Source organism: Nomia melanderi, chromosome 4 (genome assembly GCF_051020985.1).
Source record: "Nomia melanderi isolate GNS246 chromosome 4, iyNomMela1, whole genome shotgun sequence".
Classification (NCBI taxonomy): domain Eukaryota; kingdom Metazoa; phylum Arthropoda; class Insecta; order Hymenoptera; family Halictidae; genus Nomia; species Nomia melanderi.
Window position 1 is genome coordinate 304,776 of NC_135002.1, and position 15,661 is coordinate 320,436.

Sequence of the window (15,661 nt, forward strand, 5' to 3'; positions counted from 1 at the left end):
TAAATTGTTTAAGGTGGAACGTCATTTGCATTCGTTTCTTTGAGTGTAAGCCTTTAAGTTAAAATTCGTGTGCGTTTCGATGTATTCTTCATGGTTCGTGCCAAGCACATGTAACCGTTTTACCGGCACTCGCTGTGAGAAACATAACCGAATATGTTCGAAATTTAAAGACATAGAAGAGTTGAAGTGAACCAGCTTAAAGTATTTGCTCGTATAATTTTGTTATCTTCTCGTTTCTCTTTTTAATGCAGTTCTTTGAAACTTCAGATGAACGGAGGAATGGATCGCACGAGTAAAAAGGACTCGTTTGCTAGGAATTTGACGTCTCCTAAACATCGTATGTCGATAGTGCAGTCTTTAAAAAAAAATACTTCGTAAGTTGACATTAAATATTAACTGTATTATTGATCCGACAAATATTTTTTCAAAAAATGGATCGATATATTTATTTTTTTTTTTCTTTTCAGAACATCCAGTGTATCTGGACGTTCAAACCAGTCAGTTCAAATAATACGTAAAACACCTAATCATGTGGTAGAAAGTTTCGGATCCCCTTTACCTGTTCTGGTCACAGAGGCTTTAACATTTATCGACACCAACACTGCTGTCAGTGTGAATATTTCTACAGATGGTTGGGCATGGCTTGTGTGCGGTCGTAGACTTCTTATATGGCAGTGCAAAACCACAATACATGATCCAAAACAAAGAAAAACATTCCAGAGTCAGTGTCGTGAATTTTTATTGCCTCAAAGTGATCTAGCCCACAAAGCAGAATGTATAGCTGTGTGGTTGCCATCTGGCCATCAGGTTATTGAAATTTATTATTATTAGTATTATCATCATCATCATCATCATCATCATCATCATCATCATCATATTCAACATTATTTATTTTAATATTTTAATTAAACGTGCAGGTTCCTAGTTGCATGGCTGTATCACCAGAAGGTATAGTACGTTTTTGGGCTAATATTGCACACGAAGGATCTTCCGTAGAAACAAATGCTGAACTTGCTGGACAAGAAGTCAATTGTCTTACCTATGTTCCTGGACATGGTTGTATCTTGGCTACAACAACATGCACGGTAGCACTTTTGCAACCTCAGTTTGCTAATGGAAAAAATAGTATTAGTTGTCAAGTGCTCAGATCAAGTCAAGGATGGTTGGGTGGCATAGGACGTAAAATGACTTCTCTCATCTTTGGGGCCATACCGCAATCTCCAGTTGTAGAATCAGTAAGCTTTCATATTGGTGCTTTTTTGTTTATAATATGATCGTATCAATTTTATTTGTTTTCATTCTTATTTTCTAGAAATTAGTAAAAGTTGTATGCACAGAGTTGGGTAATAGAGGATCAAGAGTTCTTATTTTAGCTGGTTCATCTTTACAATATTGGTCCTTTCCTCACAATGAACAGGAGAAGATGGAATTCGACGAAGATATAGGACACATTGTTTTACAAGCATTTCAAAAAGACATTTCAGTGTGTACAGAACTTGATTCCCATATAAAAATAGTTCACTCTTATCATTAATGTCTTTAAGAATAAGAATCATGTATCTCTGTTAATAATTTTAGGTATCTAGCACTTGTAATCTTCAAAGTATGAAAACATGGTTGGTTGATATGCAACCTTGCGACGAAGGCATAGTATTTTTAATGGCAGCATTATCAAGCGATGGATGGAGTCTACTTCATCTTGCCGTTGGTAATAACATTTTACAATTTATTTGATTATACTTTTCAATATGCTGAATGTATAACATTGAATTACATTGCAGGTTTAATAGAGTTATCTTCTACAACATTAGCGAATACATTTAAATGGTTTATACGAATGAAAAAGAATGCAATTGTCAGTTTTGGCTATTCCGAATCACTTGTTTCTGAACGTATTATACTGTGTGGTTCGGAAGTTATCATATACGGTGATCATGATGCAGTTGTCGTAAATTGTAAGATATTTTTTTTTATTATTAAGTAAAACTACTGTTGCAGCAGTTGTTCCGATTTTTAATATACACTTTTATAGGTATGTCCGAGCATGAAGGAGATGAAATAAAGTTGGCAAAAAAAGAGGATCAGATTCTTGGTGGTGCCTTGTGTTCAGGAACTCCAGTGTTATTTACAAAACTTTTGGGATTGGTGTCAATTACGCCAACAGATTTTACGTCACAGGACTTCAATACGTATGTATCGTACATCTACACAAGTAATGCATGTATGATTTTAAAAGTACATATCTTCATTGATGATATCCTTGTAGAAATTATGTTGATACAACTACAAGTTCAGACTATAACTATCGACCCAATGTAGCTACGCAAAATTTTACTAGTCTAATAAGCAATGAAGAAGTTCAGGATATGTTTTATAGTTCCGATAGTGCAACGCAATTACGAGCTGCCTTTCTCCTCAGTTTACGTCAAAATAAGGTTGGTCTACTTAATAAATTCCTATAAATAATCGAAATGCTAAGTTATTTTGTTACAGACGCAGTGCGAAGAGATTTTATCGCAATTATTTCCTTCGCAAGAAGAGGCAGTGATGGAGATAGATGCTAGTCTCGATACTCTGGCTTTAAAAGTAGCTCAGGATTTAATAGACGATTATCCAGCGAATGATCCACGCTGGTCTAACCACAGGGATCTGTGTAATTAATTTTATCATCTATTACGTTCAAATAGATCGTTTCATCATAGGCGTTAATTTATTGCGCTTTGTTTACAGCAATGACAATAAACGCAGTTACTTCTATGCAAATACCTCATCAGTTGGAAGGAAAACAAAAAGCATTGGATCTGTATATAGCATTTCTGAAAGAACATAACTTATGGAACAGAGTGAGTTATTTTATTTTCATAAGTGCGGCATGTTTGAGTAGATATAAACCGACATGATACTATAATTTATGTTTCCTCTTTTAGTTCGGTGCAGTTGAGCACCGAGGCATAGTAATAACTACACCGCATGTTTTTGGAGAGTATGCCGAAAAAATAGTTGCAGCATTAACCATATATAACCTTCAAAACAGGTAACTTTTTTCGGTGTTACTGTTCTTGTAGTGTGTTAAGTTTATATGTCCATGACGTAATCATATTGTTTTCAATTATTATTAGATATCCAGATATTGTAGATACTATAATTGAACAAACATTAAGTCCCAAATCTTACGTATCCGATGAATTAACATCGCGCGATATATTTTACCGCGAAGTCAGTACAGTGCATTATTTTCTTCCCACCTTGGTAAACAATGCGAACGAGGTGACACAATCTGAAAGACCTATTCAGCAAGTGGCGCATTACATTATGCAAGTGAACGCCATATTACTAGTAAGTATGAATTTCAACTTAATTTCCAACGGATGGAACAAAATGGAATAAAAATGAATAGAATGAACATTGATAACAGGGTGTGCTACACGAGGTACTTAAATATCGACAATACAATGCTGAACGATTTACTCCTCCCGCAAGAAGTTCAGGTGGTACGACAGAATATCTTCCATGGACTGCTGCCACAGGAAAAGATGGACTGAGAAATTGTCTTACCACAATGGTTGGCTTTTACACTTGAAAAAAAAAAGAAGAAAAAGTAAGCGATTGCTATACATGAAACGCTAATGTACCTACATCTTCGTTGCAGTACAACTTAACTCTTAAGCACGGCGTGACCGGAACTAACGATTCAGTAGTAAGAAGCGAATTATACGAGCAGTTAGTGAGTTTCATAGATTTAATATTAGACGGCCGGAAGTGTCATTTGAAAAGCGTCAGAGGCGCAGAGAAGTTCGTGATACTTCTGAAACAGTACGAAACGGACAGAACAAACTTAATACAACCTTTAAGTATGTGTATGTTTTGAGAGAATCGACTGTAATATTTACAAAAGCTATATTTACATCGAATGACTTTACAGTAAAGGAGGAGCAATATGATAGCGCGACGATGTTAGCCGAGAAGTATTGCGATTTCGCGTCCCTTATACAGATATGCGAATTAACCAACAATAAAAACCGATTAGATGGATACATAGAAAAATTCTCGGATCAAGATTTCGTAGGCTTTTTGTTTTCCTGGTGAGAGTCCTTTTCTTGTAAATAAGCGAAAGTTGCGTTGTATCTCGTCTGTATAAATGTCAGTTAATAATTTATCGATTGTAGGTACGTGAAAGATGGTCGACAAGGTCAATTAGTAGAAAAATGTAGACGCGGGGGTACTGTGGAATTAGCAGAAAAGTTAGCAGAACATCCTACATTGTCTTGGGTTCAGTCCGCGTTGACCGACGATTTGCAATTCGCTGCCAATACTCTTTATTCTCTAGCTACCGAAGAACGCGAATTAATGACTCGCAAGAAGGTGAGTAAATATTTTTCTGTGATCATCCTGGTCAAATACATTCGATGTTTCATCGCAGTCCATGCTCTCTTTGGCGAAATTGGCTCTGCTTGCTTCCGATGACGGCGAATACGAGGTACAACGTATGAAAAAAATCGATAACGAATTAGCGCTAATAGCTCATCAAGAGGACGTACCTACTCAAGTACTCGTAACATATGGTTACGATACGGAAAAATTACGAGTATTCACGCCAACAGAATTAGTCATGGTATATTTCTTTATGTTAATTCTTTAACTCGTGTCCAATCGATACCGAATTACTTATCATCCGTATCTTGATCCTTCTACCGGTGTAGCGAACATTTTGCTGACCGTTTAAAGGTCATTGGTACACGTTCTTTTCCTTTCCTTCCTTTCTTGTGAAATATTTCATGCGAATCGAATAAAATTGATGCAGCTATACATATCCGAGGAGAATGAAGATGCGAACGAGTACGATTTCAAAAAAGCTCTTGATTTACTCGAGTATGTGGAACAAAAAGATGAAAAGGAATCTTTAAAGTTACGTATTTGGGCACGAGCTGCGAAACGAGATCAGTGGGACACAATAGGAAAAAATCCTGAGCAACAAGTACAAGAATTAGTTTTCTTTAAGTTAATGGATCTGGCACATTTTATGGGTAGGTTATATTAACTGTTTAAAGGAAAAACAATATACTTGAAATGTATAAAAGATTTGTTCTATCTGTAGAATAAATATAAATGCTCGATTTCGTTTTGTAATACAGGTGGATCGGCAGAAGAGTTTCTTCCGCCGATTGATACGCTACTGATAGAGCCTGAATTGGGAAGTCTTGCCGCGTCAAGTAACTTTCAGTATCTAATAAAATTTGTGTACGAGTATGCATATCACAATTATTAAGCCATCCGATCAATTGTAAGTACGAATAAATTTGTATTTTTTTAATGTAATAAAGTTTTATCAGACTCGAAGTATCAGATAACGTTTCAAATAATTCTATTAGCTTATCTCTCTATCGAAAGATCCATTAGTACGTATAATAAATTCAATACTCCTCGTCATAATAAAATTTATATTATTATATAACGTACGAATAAAAGTGAAAAGATTAATGAGGCTAGCATTACATTTTGATCAGCAGAATTTTTATCATAGAAAATTTGCGTTCTTATAATAAATCTTACTTGGTCCGGTGTTCGGCAGTCTATCTCTGTAATAAAAGTACGCAATGGAACGTGTTACGAGTTTCATGGATCACATACATTTCGTACTTACGTTCGACGATCGGTATTTACCTGCACATTTGTAAGAGGATGTAACATTTTGTATTTGGAAATACATATCAGGGCAGGGAGAAGTAGTACCGCATTTAAAGTCTTCGAACAAAGTAATTTCCTTATGACCTGCTAATTCCATGCAATGGTAATTTTCTTTTTCATCCTGCTTAAATTGTATCCATGAACACACTTTCATTGCACCATAGCCAAAAGTGTGTATCTAAGTAATTGATAATTTAATAATAATAATGTACAGTGATAAAGCTCATAATTATGAATTTTTTTAAATACTAACTGAAATCGGTATTTTCTTAATATTCTGTCTTCCGCGTGAATGTAGTCTATACGTAATAGATTTCGAAGGGCTTGCGTAATCTTCAAACCGAGGAGTAATACCTTTTGAGTTATTTACATCCATTAAGACATCGAATCTATTTGGAGATATTATGGGCCTTATTGATCGTGGTACTAAAAATTATTATAAAAGATAGTTTTATATACTCCACTGAGAAAACTGTTTTTGTAAGCACATTTTTATGATTTTGATAATTTCAGTTGAATAAACACTAGAACGTACTTGTCGTTATGTACTGAGTAATACTGTTGATGTTGGAATTGCTTATTAAATGATCTTCGGCCGATAAAATGAACGATTCGAATAAATCCTTATTGGATTGTGATGTGAAATATACGAAGTGAACATCTATAAATCCATAGAAGGTCGTTTGAAACTTGTCACCTTCAGTTACTACCTACAATTCTGCAGATCCTACCTGGATGGTTATTTTTTATTTGTTGCAATATATTTACTGCAGACTGTTTATCAATACTGGACATGGACCCTACGGGGGATAGTAATACAACTACTTGGCCCAGATTTCCAATCGCATACCGGTTTCGGTTGGCTTCCCATGTTTTATTCAAATAGTCAAAAATAGTCTCCAAAACTCGAGTATAATTCAGTTGTGTAGGCCCTGAAAAATATATCCGCTTCAATGATATGCATGAAGATCTTCCTGTATCAATACCTACATAGTGCATTTGTGAAATTATTCAACGAGTCGAATACAAGCGATGGACTGTTTGTAACATTCAACAACCATTCTCCCGATGTGCCATGTATTATGCCCATCTTTGATCCGTACATTGATACATCCAAATTTTGTGTTAAAAGTCTAATGAAACAAACTTTCCTAGACATAATGTTTAATAAACAATCTGATCGGTGTACATTTGCGCAACTTACGCAAGGAAGTCCCTCGTATTCTCTGTCGACCATGTACCATCAAATGCAATCAACGTTTCTACACGTGGTTGATCGACTTGTTGACAGGGCAATTCCGGGAACATGTGTTTCTCTGTGTAATTATAGAATGCTTTAATGGCAAAATTAACCATTTTCTGCAATGCTTCTGGCGATATGTACGCCACGCTGTTTCGATAGGCCAACATTTCAGCTGCTGCGTAAGTCTGTTAAGAGCAATATGTCCAAGTGAAGATTACAAATTCATATTTCAGATTACATTACAAACCTGTTCATTGAGAATAGTATTCGATACAACATGTACAAAATTTTGTGCTCTGTTGCATGCTTTAATATTTGTGTTAAAAGCAATACCCTCGTACGAATAATACATTTCCAAAATTTGACTGAGTCGAAGACTCTGGAAGTCTTGAATCCAAGATTGCAAATTTTTTGCAATAATCAGTCCTGAAATATTTCAAAAGTAATGTTGTTCGTTAACTTCAAATATGTTTCAGTAAATTACCATCAATGCCACCCATTAATTCGGCTCGAGTCGCGTCAAAATTTTTATGTGAACTTGTGAGATAATAAACTGTCGGCCACATTGTATTATTCCAGAATCCAGTTGCACCGAGGTTCATATCCTGTCCCACGAAAGGTCCTTGGTATACAGTCATTTCTGCCAATTCACCTAAGTCAATAATATTTCGTTGTTATTATAACAAACCTTACGTGTATTATACATTAAACAGGGATATAAATGATACTGCAGTTATACATTGTACCTGCAATCGTGGTCAACCACATGTTATCAAGCTTCGAAAATGAAGTCATTAAAGCATGGTACCACATAGATAGCTCATGGTTCATTTCACTTTTTAATGGAGTAAAATTAATTTCTTCTTCGTTGTGTTCTAGATTCTCTACCATTGTAGAGCTTATCCCTGTAATATGAAAAAATATCACCTGGTACGATACTATACGCAGTAGCATGCGTATAAATTCTATACCTAAAGGAGATGCTTCTGAACTAGAAACTAACTGATTCACTGGAACATTCTGTTGTTGCAGGGATGCAGCAACAGCTCCTATAATTGTTCCAGGAGCAACTGTTCCATACGGTGTTAAAATGACTCCTTGTTGTCTCAGATACTTGAACGTATCAGTAAGCGCATGTTTACCTGCATAAGAGTTTTTATATACATTGTTTTAAAGGTTCTTATATTCTATAATATAAAATTACTTGGCAGGTCTTCAGTGTCTGTGACTTCCCTGCAGGATCCGTTTCTACATTGAACGTCATGTTGCAGGATCGTATTAGAGATAGCTTGATGAAGTGTACAACGTTCCGCAAATGAGAGTACGTTGACTGGTAAAATTTCTGCGTTGCCCGGTATTAGTTCTTCGACCAATCTTTGTCTAATACGTTGCCGTCCAGTGGCACGGAATGGCAGTATACCATTCGTAATGTGTACATTCTTTTGGTACTCAATGCCATCAAATTTAAATCTGCAACGCATAAAACACGATGTAATACCAAAGTTTAAACACAATTCTGTTATACTGAACAACCTGTGGAGTAACGACGACGACAGTACTCTCATATCCATCGTTTTAGACGACTGTCTTTCCAATTTCTGTATAATATCTATTACTACACGTAAATTCAACGGACGCGAAGAATTGAATGCGGCGTCGCCGGTGTAACATTCTTTGAGGTATTCCGGTATAGTTGTTTGAGACCACGCTAATTGCAACTCTGTATACATAGAAAGAAATATTTACAATAATTGCACCGACAAGCATCGTGGCAAGTATTACTCCATTAATTGAGGATTAACTGTGAAAAATGAATATTTATTATAATCTCTTAACTTACCACAACACGCTATCCATAGTACAATCTGGATGATTGTCATATTTGTGATACAGAGAGTCATAATGTATTTCACTGGTAGTCTACTAAGTGTGTTATGCTTCCGATATCTATCTTGATCTTCCCGGCTACTCACCCGACTAATCGTGTAAGAATGGGAAAAAGATTATGTCCTATTTTAATCATGATAAGATAATTGCCAGTAAGAAATTTCATTTCTATAATGAAGGAACGACCAAAGCCTCGTATAGCTTTCTTTTTATCATATGTGAGATATTATTTTCAACACAGACTTCTATTTAACGTGTTGAAGAAACAGTTACCGTTTCAAACGTTAATCGTTATGCAAGTAGAGTTTTTTAATGCATCAAGTTGAGACAAAATACGAGGTAATGAGTAAGAATATTTTATTCGTTTTATTTTCCTTTACATTACCTACTGGACACCTATAATAAGGTGGGGTACCTGTTACTCATGATGTGTCATATTATCTTATCAGATTAGTGATAGGTACCACTATATCTGTAGATAGGTGTGGTGTATTTTACTACGGTACATGGTGCTGAAGAAATATCATTCATTCTGTGCTAAAAGTATTCACCAATCAATTATTGTAAGTATTGCACTCTTTCAATTATAATTTACCATACGTTCAGCAATTTATCCATATCATCATACCTAGTAATTAACGAGATATACTTTCTTCATTTTCATTATCTTCTACCACTATCTATTGATACAGTTATATTACATCCTCTTTTTTCCAGATCAAACAGAATGGCTAAATTATTGCATTTATGTTACTTTACTGTTGCTATATTGGGTGAGTATTTCATCAGTATTATATTAAACCATATGATTCTGCTAGAAATTCCAATCTTATTCCTTCAAGGTGTTTGGGGGCAAGAAAATGCAGTCCGAAATCTATCGCCCTCCCTTCACGAATGTTACGACAATAAATTCATTTTACAACGGGATAACAGATTACCGCATACTATAAACACATTCATTTCAATACTGAGAAAAATCGAAAATTCAGAAGGTCTTAATATGGATTTGAGAAGTTTATCTGTTGCCCTTCTACATCGGTAAAATTACTAATTCTGTTACTGAAAGAGGAGGCGATTAAAAATCATTCTTATCGATATTTTTAATTCACAGTTTTCGACAAGATGGGATCACAGCTAATCCCGATGTTCCTGCATTGGATGGAGTGACACCTTATGCACCAAATGATTTGCAATTCTATCGACATGCTCGAACCCTTGGATTCATACCAGGAAATGCTCTCCATTTTCCTAATAACAGTATCACAAACATTGAACGGGTACGTGTAACATCTTGTACCTTCAATATATTTAGACATTTCACTCTAATATTTGATATTATTATTTCACAGTGTACATTGCATTTCATGCTATCCAGTAGCATAGAAACTTTGCAGAGAGGTGACGAAGCAAAAGTTTGCAGATACTCAAGCTTATATAGACACGCAAGAAACATTAAGCATACTGATGAACCGACAAGCAAAGATACCATCAATGATGCAGAAACCTTGACATCGGATGAATTGTACGTAAAGGAGTTACAATGGTTCCACCTGTTACAGGATGCGATATAATTGAAATATACTAAAATAACAAAGTAATGTATTCATGAAATTTTTACATAGAAAAACCATGACTAACCAAAAAGATGGAGGCGCCAAGGTTACGGATGATCCAAGTTCATTATATCCAGCATTACCACCTAATCATCCGGATAATGGTAAAATGATTGGTTCAATGACATCAGCACCCCAAAGCAAATGCCCCGTAGAGAATGGTGTCATCAAGACCCCGTATGTTTAACTTTATACACAGTTACAACCGTACACATTCAAAAACATTGCAAAGTATGCTCGATAAATAATTCGATATTAACGTATATTTTAGCTGGGGTGTTGTTAGTCCTGGCTTGGTTCTTTCTGCAGTAGCAGCTGCAACGCAACCGGAAATAATTAAACTTCAAGATATACAACCTAATTTAGTACAAGCAAATAATCCACAACTTTCAGGATTGACTATAGATAATATATGGTTTGCCACTTTAGCCGGTAACATTGATTTTCTTTAATATAAGTGATTAATAATCTACGTTGCTTCTACACGCTAAAAATGATGCATGACATTAAATATTATTATAGGAGATTTGGCGGAAGTTGCTTTAACACGAGGACCTCTAGGAAAAATTAGCGTAGGAGGAATTGGTCATTGGAACTCTACTGCTTTGCCACGTTGGTATTTCCTGGATTCCAATGATACACTGGAAATGACAACAGCAGAAATCAGAGGCGACATAGACGGCTTAATCTTGGCTAATGAAATTAATAAATGGTACTCGAGGATTCCCAGCTTAAAGTTATCACAAATATTTGATATGTACTATAGCACGCAAGGGTTGTTTGATTCCTCGATCAGAGCATGTAACCGCAGAACATTGTTCACATCTGTTGCTCCTAATGAAACTATGTCTGCGCAGGTAAAATCGCTATACTTAAATTTTGAAGGAATGAACGTTTCGTCCATTTATATGCATAAATGTTTTCTTAAGAGACGTTTCTTTCATAGGCGTATAGTGCTGCTGTATTGTTAAATCCTGATATAGCAACGGCAACACTCGATCCCATAAAAATAAAAGAATTTTCGGTACAAGCTGTAAATGACTTAGCAAGATACGTTCGTAAGTATTGATTCTTGAATTTTGTGTTTTACTAGTGCTCGAGAAAGCATCTTTAATCGCTTCTCTAATTTTACAGCTTCGTCGATGAACGATGATCTTTCATGCACGGATACAGATAAATTGAATGACTCGAATAAAGCGTATGTTGATTTGACTATCATTCTTGATACAAACTGGCCATTCTCTGCGATACAGTCCATCCTTGCGTAAGTTTCTATATAATTTGTAATACTAATACCGCGATACATTCGTAATTATGAGGATACATATTAAACTGAATATTGTCTTTCAGAACGTTACTGGAGAGCATAGATTTGAATCAATTTAACAGTAACTTCACATTAATAAATGGCTACGACGGAAGTGTAATTATTAATAGCACATACAATATCCTAGAGTTCTATGCTTACAATTCGTCGCACTACGACAATAGTATGTACATTTATACGCACAAATTTTATATTATAAAAAACGAATGGACAGGTAACTTTATAGAAACCGGTCCTAACAAAAATATATTGTTCTCAGTTACGCATGGTTTCGATTTGCCCAAGTCGATCGATAAACTGTGGTATTACTCGAGGAGTAAATTAGAGAACGAACGCAACAAAGGAATCGGCGGTGCTAGATCTGACGTCGTTTTAATTATTCCATATATATCGACCATTTCTATAAGTGATAAGGATTACTGCTTGCAAAATATAGTACGGATGCGTGAGCAGATACCAGGTAACCGATGATTCATACTTATCGATACACGACGAAACAGAATAAACACAGATATAAATTTAGAACGTAACTGATCAATCGATGTTCGCTTAGATACAACATTACTTATTATGGCATACGGATCGAAGGACATGTGGTCTGATCTCGTTAAAAATCCTACATCGGATTTGTTCACTATTAGCATCGGTGACACAATGGAAGCTTTGTCGCCAGTAATCACTTTAGTCTCCAGAATAAAGCAAGGTAAAAAAAAAAGTAGTAGCACCATTTTTGGATTTTACATTAACAAGAGGTAAATAAACATTACAGTTCCTAAGCGTTTGATCAATACGCAGTGTGGTGAAAATTATAAGTCAAATGGATCTTCTAATCCGTATGTTGATCAAGTTGCACCAAACGAAATAAAATTGTATAGCTTACATCCCAATTATTTCTTCAAGCATGAGGGTTACGCCACAGTGAAGGTAAAGAGTTTCATTCGTGTGAATATTTTAAGCTTATGATATTTGCGTGACACGTAATTCATGTTTCTAGATTCAAGGCTCTAATTTGGATAACTTAAATGTATGTTGGGCACGGGAACCGTTAGATGTTAAAACGCAAAACGTATCGTCTAAAACATGTGCCTCGGTAGCTGCTGACGTATACGATATTAAAGTTTCTTGTGCCGATGCTACTTTCATCCATAAGTGCCCGCCACTTTACATGTCCGTAGCTACGAACGCCACAAGTGTTTCTTCGCTGTGTACAGGTAAATATACATTATTCGATACACAAGAAAATCGAATAAAATTTATTATTCGATCAGCAATGTTAGTTTTCATTTATATTTTCTTTTTTCATTCTTCAGCTCGGGAATGCAGATATCCTAATTCAGTAAAATATACAATATCTTACGAGGATTTAGTATGCGTCAGCAGTGCAAGCAAATTCGCAGCCAGTTCGCTTGTTTTACTTGTACTATTAATATTCTTTCATGTATAACAAAAAATCTTTTTATTATTTAGACTTGTGAACAAATTAATCGTCTAGCATTTCTTTTCGATGAGTAAACATTGAAATAATATTTAAGGAATATCTTATATTAAATGTGTTCATACATATGTAATAATGTGTTCAACCAATTACAAATATAAATTTAGAAACATTTAATATTCGTCAATTGAGATTGCAATGCGAGAATGCACTGTATACGTGATTCTTCTTTGATGCATTGAAGGAAGAGATGAATTTTGTACATGATTTTTTTTTATAAACGGTATATTGCCTTGCGTGAATAACAAACTGTAATATTAACGCTTTAAATAAAAGGTTTACAAAGAGTAATCGTATGATCTATTCCACATGCAACTTGTTTTACTTGAGCTCCAACAGTTACCTATAATAAAATCGTATTATGATTTATATCTTTATATCTTACCGTTTCGTTCGCTTTTTAATGATAATTAATTTACCTTTAATGGGAAATACTGATCCTTGGTGTGCCCTAATCCTAGAGATCCAAATTTATTACAACCCCACATATACAAATCACCTGTATTAGTTAAGGCTGCAAGTTGACTCATACCGCAAAATATTTTGACTACCTATAAACAAATGTGAAATCAATTTACATAGTTTCATTAATTTGAATATTTTTCACTTACTTTCACATTTTCGTCATACGCATTTCTACCAAATAGAATGGATGGAATTTGCGTTGGTTTCGAAACGGTTTTAGCCTCGGGACCAAGACCGAGAATACCAAATCCCCATACATAAACATCTCCCACATCTGCGACAAGCATTCAAATTATTGCAATTCAAAAACATACCAATGAGAATTATTGTATTAATACGTACTATTTAAAACCATACAGAAGCATCCACCGCTTGCAATGTCAACGATATGACCCAATTGTTCTAGTCCTTTCAACTCTGTGGCAATATTTACTTGTTGATTATCACCGGTAATGAGCAATTGTCCATATTCTGAATTACCCCAACCAAATACTTTTCCTTTATCTACAATTATATATGTAGCGTTTATAATAAACTAATTATATGGTACATTATCGAATTTATCGTAACATCAATACATGAGTATTGGAGATACCGCTGAGTGCTAATACGCAATCTGCTACACAGGCAACTTTTATGATATGCTGTCCAGCCAAATCCCCTTTCACTAAGGTTGGTCTGTATTCATTTTGATAATGCGCTAAACCGGTTTGTCCATCTGCACCCCAGCCAAAAGTATATACTTCACCAGATTCTGTCAAGAGCATGCTATCGTATAGCAATAAGAAGATACATTCAAATATAATGGCTAAATCCATCATTACGCTTATAGGTATCTCGTACCTGTGATCTTGACCAGCTGTAACTGCTTTTATCTTATTGCCTTTAACATTCGTTATATAATGAACTACTCTACTATGTTTATAGTCTTCGTTCAATATTATAGGTCTGCCACACTGTCCATATGCATTATTTCCCAATGTAAACAGTCCTTCATTCGTCAGAACCAATAAGTGTGCTCTACCAGCAGCAATATCAATAACGTTAGTTGAGGATTCTTTAATTGGTAAAGTAATAGGCCTTGGATTGACTATTAAATCATCCTGAATATTTTTCTTGCTTTCATGAAAACCTGTGTACACATTGAGGATTATATTTCAACGTATAGTATTGTCAAATATAGATTCATATAAATATCGGCAATAGTCTTATTCTTACCCAGTTGAGAATCCGTGTTTATTCCACTTCCATACAAAATATTTGTATCATTGGAACGTACAGCGAAAGCAGTAAAACCGTAGCCACAAGTCATATTCGTCACATTGTGCAGTTCTCCGAAGGCTATCCGCTTTGGTGTTGATATGTAAGAAACACCATCCTTCGATAAGGTGTTTTTCAATGTTCCAAGAGCCCCGTGTTCCGCCATACCCCAAACGTACACTCTGTGATCTTTTGGATGTCTTACTGCATACTTAAACACTAAACAGAACGCTATGAGTTAACGATGTCACACGCTACGATTTTCTACATCTACAGAAGTTTAATTAACCTGGAAGTATATCCGACTTGTTGTTTTCCGATTTGTTCAATCGTACGTTTTTACTGTATTTCCGTACAGAGTTTCTGAAACACGTTCTCAACGTGTTCAACATGGTTAACTTTACTTTTTCCCTTTGAAATGCCGAACGGATGTGCAACGTACCAACGACTTGACTTTTCCAATTTAGGTGTTACTAACAAATCATCGGCCCCATGATCTGCAGCTTTATACAGGAAATTAAATTTACAACCGCGACGATTAACAATCACAACATACATGTCACATTGTACATAAGTAGAAATACGTTCGAACCTATTACTATTTTCAAATCCTTCTCGCGAACGTTAAGGTTGCATCTCATGTATGAGAATCTCCGACGCGATGACGAAATCGAAAGCGGGTAATA

General features: G+C 35.3%; 5 protein-coding genes across 10 annotated transcripts; 2 read left to right on the top strand and 3 right to left on the bottom strand.

Moving 5' to 3' along the window:
• The first annotated feature begins 62 nt into the window (after positions 1-62).
• On the top strand, positions 63-8,286 carry Nup133 (nuclear pore complex protein Nup133). 2 transcript variants are annotated; one of them, XM_076367378.1, is made up of 21 exons: positions 63-201; positions 268-374; positions 468-807; positions 918-1,235; positions 1,313-1,483; positions 1,579-1,708; positions 1,782-1,955; positions 2,033-2,189; positions 2,267-2,435; positions 2,494-2,653; positions 2,731-2,843; positions 2,928-3,034; positions 3,120-3,336; positions 3,416-3,562; positions 3,650-3,851; positions 3,923-4,082; positions 4,167-4,362; positions 4,421-4,612; positions 4,802-5,024; positions 5,133-5,281; positions 6,199-6,423. In XM_076367378.1, the coding sequence occupies exons 2-20, from the start codon at positions 268-270 to the stop codon at positions 5,264-5,266; spliced, it is 3,417 nt and encodes a 1,138-aa protein (XP_076223493.1). In that variant the 5' UTR covers positions 63-201; the 3' UTR covers positions 5,267-5,281; positions 6,199-6,423. The 2 variants fall into 2 exon arrangements, 1 of the variants encoding a protein (XP_076223493.1); XR_012998500.1 differs by lacking the exon at positions 6,199-6,423 and adding exons at positions 7,961-8,054; positions 8,140-8,286 and having other exon boundaries at positions 81-374.
• LOC116434747 (uncharacterized) lies at positions 5,020-12,313 on the bottom strand. 3 transcript variants are annotated; one of them, XM_031993416.2, is made up of 14 exons: positions 12,234-12,313; positions 8,769-8,905; positions 8,462-8,648; positions 8,133-8,398; positions 7,675-8,070; positions 7,413-7,580; positions 7,176-7,354; positions 6,890-7,113; positions 6,676-6,818; positions 6,417-6,617; positions 6,221-6,346; positions 5,939-6,111; positions 5,662-5,863; positions 5,020-5,576 (listed from the first exon to the last, which is right to left on the bottom strand). In XM_031993416.2, the coding sequence occupies exons 2-14, from the start codon at positions 8,827-8,829 to the stop codon at positions 5,437-5,439; spliced, it is 2,466 nt and encodes an 821-aa protein (XP_031849276.1). In that variant the 5' UTR covers positions 8,830-8,905; positions 12,234-12,313; the 3' UTR covers positions 5,020-5,436. The 3 variants fall into 3 exon arrangements, with proteins under 3 accessions (XP_031849276.1, XP_031849277.1, XP_076223500.1); XM_031993417.2 differs by lacking the exon at positions 12,234-12,313 and having other exon boundaries at positions 7,675-7,833; positions 7,900-8,070; positions 8,769-9,011; XM_076367385.1 differs by lacking the exon at positions 12,234-12,313 and having other exon boundaries at positions 8,769-9,011.
• On the top strand, positions 9,007-13,537 carry LOC116434746 (uncharacterized). 3 transcript variants are annotated; one of them, XM_031993412.2, is made up of 17 exons: positions 9,007-9,154; positions 9,265-9,378; positions 9,533-9,588; positions 9,634-9,853; positions 9,927-10,092; positions 10,165-10,337; positions 10,438-10,605; positions 10,700-10,860; positions 10,951-11,285; positions 11,375-11,486; positions 11,563-11,692; positions 11,779-11,918; positions 12,015-12,215; positions 12,309-12,458; positions 12,525-12,679; positions 12,750-12,966; positions 13,066-13,537. In XM_031993412.2, the coding sequence occupies exons 3-17, from the start codon at positions 9,543-9,545 to the stop codon at positions 13,197-13,199; spliced, it is 2,508 nt and encodes an 835-aa protein (XP_031849272.2). In that variant the 5' UTR covers positions 9,007-9,154; positions 9,265-9,378; positions 9,533-9,542; the 3' UTR covers positions 13,200-13,537. The 3 variants fall into 3 exon arrangements, with proteins under 3 accessions (XP_031849272.2, XP_031849271.2, XP_031849274.2); XM_031993411.2 differs by lacking the exon at positions 9,007-9,154 and having other exon boundaries at positions 9,228-9,378; XM_031993414.2 differs by lacking the exon at positions 9,007-9,154 and having other exon boundaries at positions 9,228-9,378; positions 9,658-9,853.
• LOC116434750 (RCC1-like G exchanging factor-like protein) lies at positions 13,516-14,070 on the bottom strand. The gene is made up of 4 exons (XM_031993420.2): positions 14,058-14,070; positions 13,862-13,989; positions 13,670-13,801; positions 13,516-13,593 (listed from the first exon to the last, which is right to left on the bottom strand). The coding sequence occupies exons 1-4, from the start codon at positions 14,068-14,070 to the stop codon at positions 13,516-13,518; spliced, it is 351 nt and encodes a 116-aa protein (XP_031849280.2).
• Positions 13,862-15,633, bottom strand: LOC143174170 (RCC1-like G exchanging factor-like protein). The gene is made up of 6 exons (XM_076367415.1): positions 15,265-15,633; positions 14,934-15,194; positions 14,559-14,847; positions 14,294-14,483; positions 14,058-14,219; positions 13,862-13,989 (listed from the first exon to the last, which is right to left on the bottom strand). Exons 1-5 carry the CDS (start codon positions 15,365-15,367, stop codon positions 14,145-14,147), a joined length of 918 nt encoding a protein of 305 aa, XP_076223530.1. The 5' UTR covers positions 15,368-15,633; the 3' UTR covers positions 13,862-13,989; positions 14,058-14,144.
• Positions 15,634-15,661: the final 28 nt, after the last annotated feature.